Raw genomic sequence first — 2,500 nt, 5'->3', positions numbered from 1 at the left:
TCTCTCTCTCTCTCTCTCTCTCTCTCTCTCTCTCTCTCTCTCTCTCTCTCTCTCTCTCTCTCTCTCTCTCTCTCTCTCTCTCTCTCTCTCTCTCTCTCTCTCTCTCTCAGTACAAATATTTGCTCTTGCAATAGATGGAGTGGCGCTTGAGCTTGCCTGCAGTGTTTGTTTGGACATGTTAATTCCTTTGTATTTTCCTTCATGTACCTCTATAAGCAACAGTGAAAATTGATCAAAATTTATATATATATATATATATATATATATATATATATATATATATATATATATATATATATATATCTCTCTCTCTCTCTCTCTCTCTCTCTCTCTCTCTCTCTCTCTCTCTCTCTCTCTCTCTCTCTCTCTCTCTCTCTCTCTCTCTCTCTCTCTCTCTCTCTCTCTCTCTCTCTCTCTCTCTCTCTCTATATATATATATATATATATATATATATATATATATATATATATATATATATATATATATATATATATATCTCGTTGATGAAGAAATTGTATTGATCTCTGCTGCCTTATATTTTGGTATGAATCACTGCAGCCAGCAATGTAGGTAGCTATGAGGCAAACAACCACCAAAAGAGTACTTCTAATGATACTTAAAAAATACAGCGAGTACAGAGGCCGGAGTAGAGAGGCGAAGAGTAGAGACCGATTGTCCCTGTGTTAGTCAAACGGTCGGTCTTCGCTCTTCGCCTCTGTACTCGCTTTAATTTTGAAGTATTATAAGTTCCCTTTTTACTAGTTGTTTACCTTCCAGCAATGGCCTCTGCATTGCTAGCTGCAATGATCCATACCAAGCTATCAGGCAGCAGCAACCAGTGCAATATAGTATATATATATATATATATATATATATATATATATATATATATATATATATATATATATATATATATATATATATATATATATAAACAAAAGCCATGCACGCAAAGTTAATGAAGAAGGGAAACTTGAAGATGCTATAATGCCCGTGTCTCTGGATATTTATGTAGTAATTTTTTTAGGCCTACTGAGGAAAGTAAGAAAGGCCAAGCAAAGAAATTAATGTCATGGAAACTGTCAGTAGAGAAATTATAAATCGCGGCGAAAGTTGGAGGGTCAGAAGTATAGCATGGGAGACGTTAGTGAATTCAATCTCATCTCTTTATATTCACATCAGGAAAAATGCATTATAGAACTGACAAGATAAAAATGAAGTGGCTCAGTAATATAGCAGAAAGAAGAGAAAACCAAGAAGTGATTAAGAAGAACCGATTAAGGAATAGGAAGATAGGGAGACAGGGATTGAATTACGGTAGGATTGCAAAGAATGGGAGTCGTAGAGGAAGGGACTGAAACACAACTGCGGCAGACTCGTAGATGTTTAGATAGATGTTTACTGACCACAGATTTAATATTGAATTACAGTAATATTAACATTTCCTTGACTTGAGGGACACGCAAAAGAAAACAAAAAGCAGCAGGCGTTGTTGACTTACTGGCAATGGGGTCTTCACTTATCATGTGACTGTAGGCGAGGCTCAGGATGCAAGCTGCTACGGAGACTGTAGCCAGGACCTTCATGGTGGCGGTGCGTGGAGAGCGTTGCTGGTACTGGTGCTTACCGATATCCTCACGGTCTCTTATACCAGTATTCACCTGCCGTATGTTATCCCGCCTACCTGCTTGATAATACACAGATGTTTTTTTTTTTTATTGTTAATTAAAGGACGAAAAATTTATTATCGATCCTAACGTGTGTCTGATATTCAAAAGAAGACATGAATACAATCACACATCCATTCAAGCACACGTGTCACTAATGAAGACCATTCACTTTGATTATTCCCAAATGGTAAACGTGCGACTTTTAAATAAATGGTGGTTATAAGGTACACAGGTATAAAATTTATGTTTGAAATCATTGCTATGAAATCATTGCTATAAGTCATTACAACTACGTGATTTCTTATAAGCATAAAATTTAACCTTCCTATCACCACAACTGTTCAGTGAAATATTCACGTAACCAGCGGCAGCAGCTCACCTTAGGAGAGAACGTTCAGGCAGCAAAGCGCGACGTGCAGGTGGAGTCAAGACAAGTGTTCTGAGAGGTGACTCAATATACTGAGTTTACTTACATCAGGTGGCAGTATTTAAACTCCCTAGACACTTGTGTTGAGGGGGCGTGAGGTGCTGGGGAGTAATATTTTGTTATTCCGTCAAAAGCTGACTAATAACGAGTGTTGCCACTTTGATCTTTAGAATCTTATCGACTGAAGTAAGGATTCTTTAATATTCTGGATCTTAAAGAACTAGTATGTAGTATTCACTATTCAAACTTATGTGTTACCCTTGCCGTCAGGTGGTTTATATGGCACTGTTAGAGAGGTTTTGTGCAGAGCTTTCTCCCTCAGGCACGCGTGAAGGCTGTAAATAACTCGAATAGAGACCATACTGTTTACGTTTCTTGGAAGCAATAATGATGTCATAGAAA

At 37.4% G+C, this 2,500-nt stretch overlaps 1 protein-coding gene across 2 annotated transcripts in view; it reads right to left on the bottom strand.

Annotated features, from left to right (window-relative positions):
- Window positions 1-2,155, bottom strand: part of LOC123506923 — a 9,366-nt gene extending 7,211 nt beyond the window's left edge. Inside the window, exons 1-2 of one of the 2 annotated variants that reach the window (XM_045259346.1) lie at window positions 2,051-2,155; window positions 1,525-1,688 (exon numbers count right to left, since the gene is read on the bottom strand). In XM_045259346.1, coding sequence (XP_045115281.1) covers window positions 1,525-1,587 — 63 coding nt within the window. In that variant the 5' untranslated portion in view covers window positions 1,588-1,688; window positions 2,051-2,155. The remainder of the gene's footprint in view (window positions 1-1,524; window positions 1,689-2,050) is intronic. The other variant, XM_045259345.1, reaches the window with a different exon arrangement.
- Window positions 2,156-2,500: the final 345 nt, after the last annotated feature.

Source organism: Portunus trituberculatus, chromosome 21 (assembly GCF_017591435.1).
Source record: "Portunus trituberculatus isolate SZX2019 chromosome 21, ASM1759143v1, whole genome shotgun sequence".
Classification (NCBI taxonomy): domain Eukaryota; kingdom Metazoa; phylum Arthropoda; class Malacostraca; order Decapoda; family Portunidae; genus Portunus; species Portunus trituberculatus.
The sequence above is the reverse complement of the archived record's forward strand: the minus strand, read 5'-3'. Positions and strand labels throughout refer to the sequence as shown.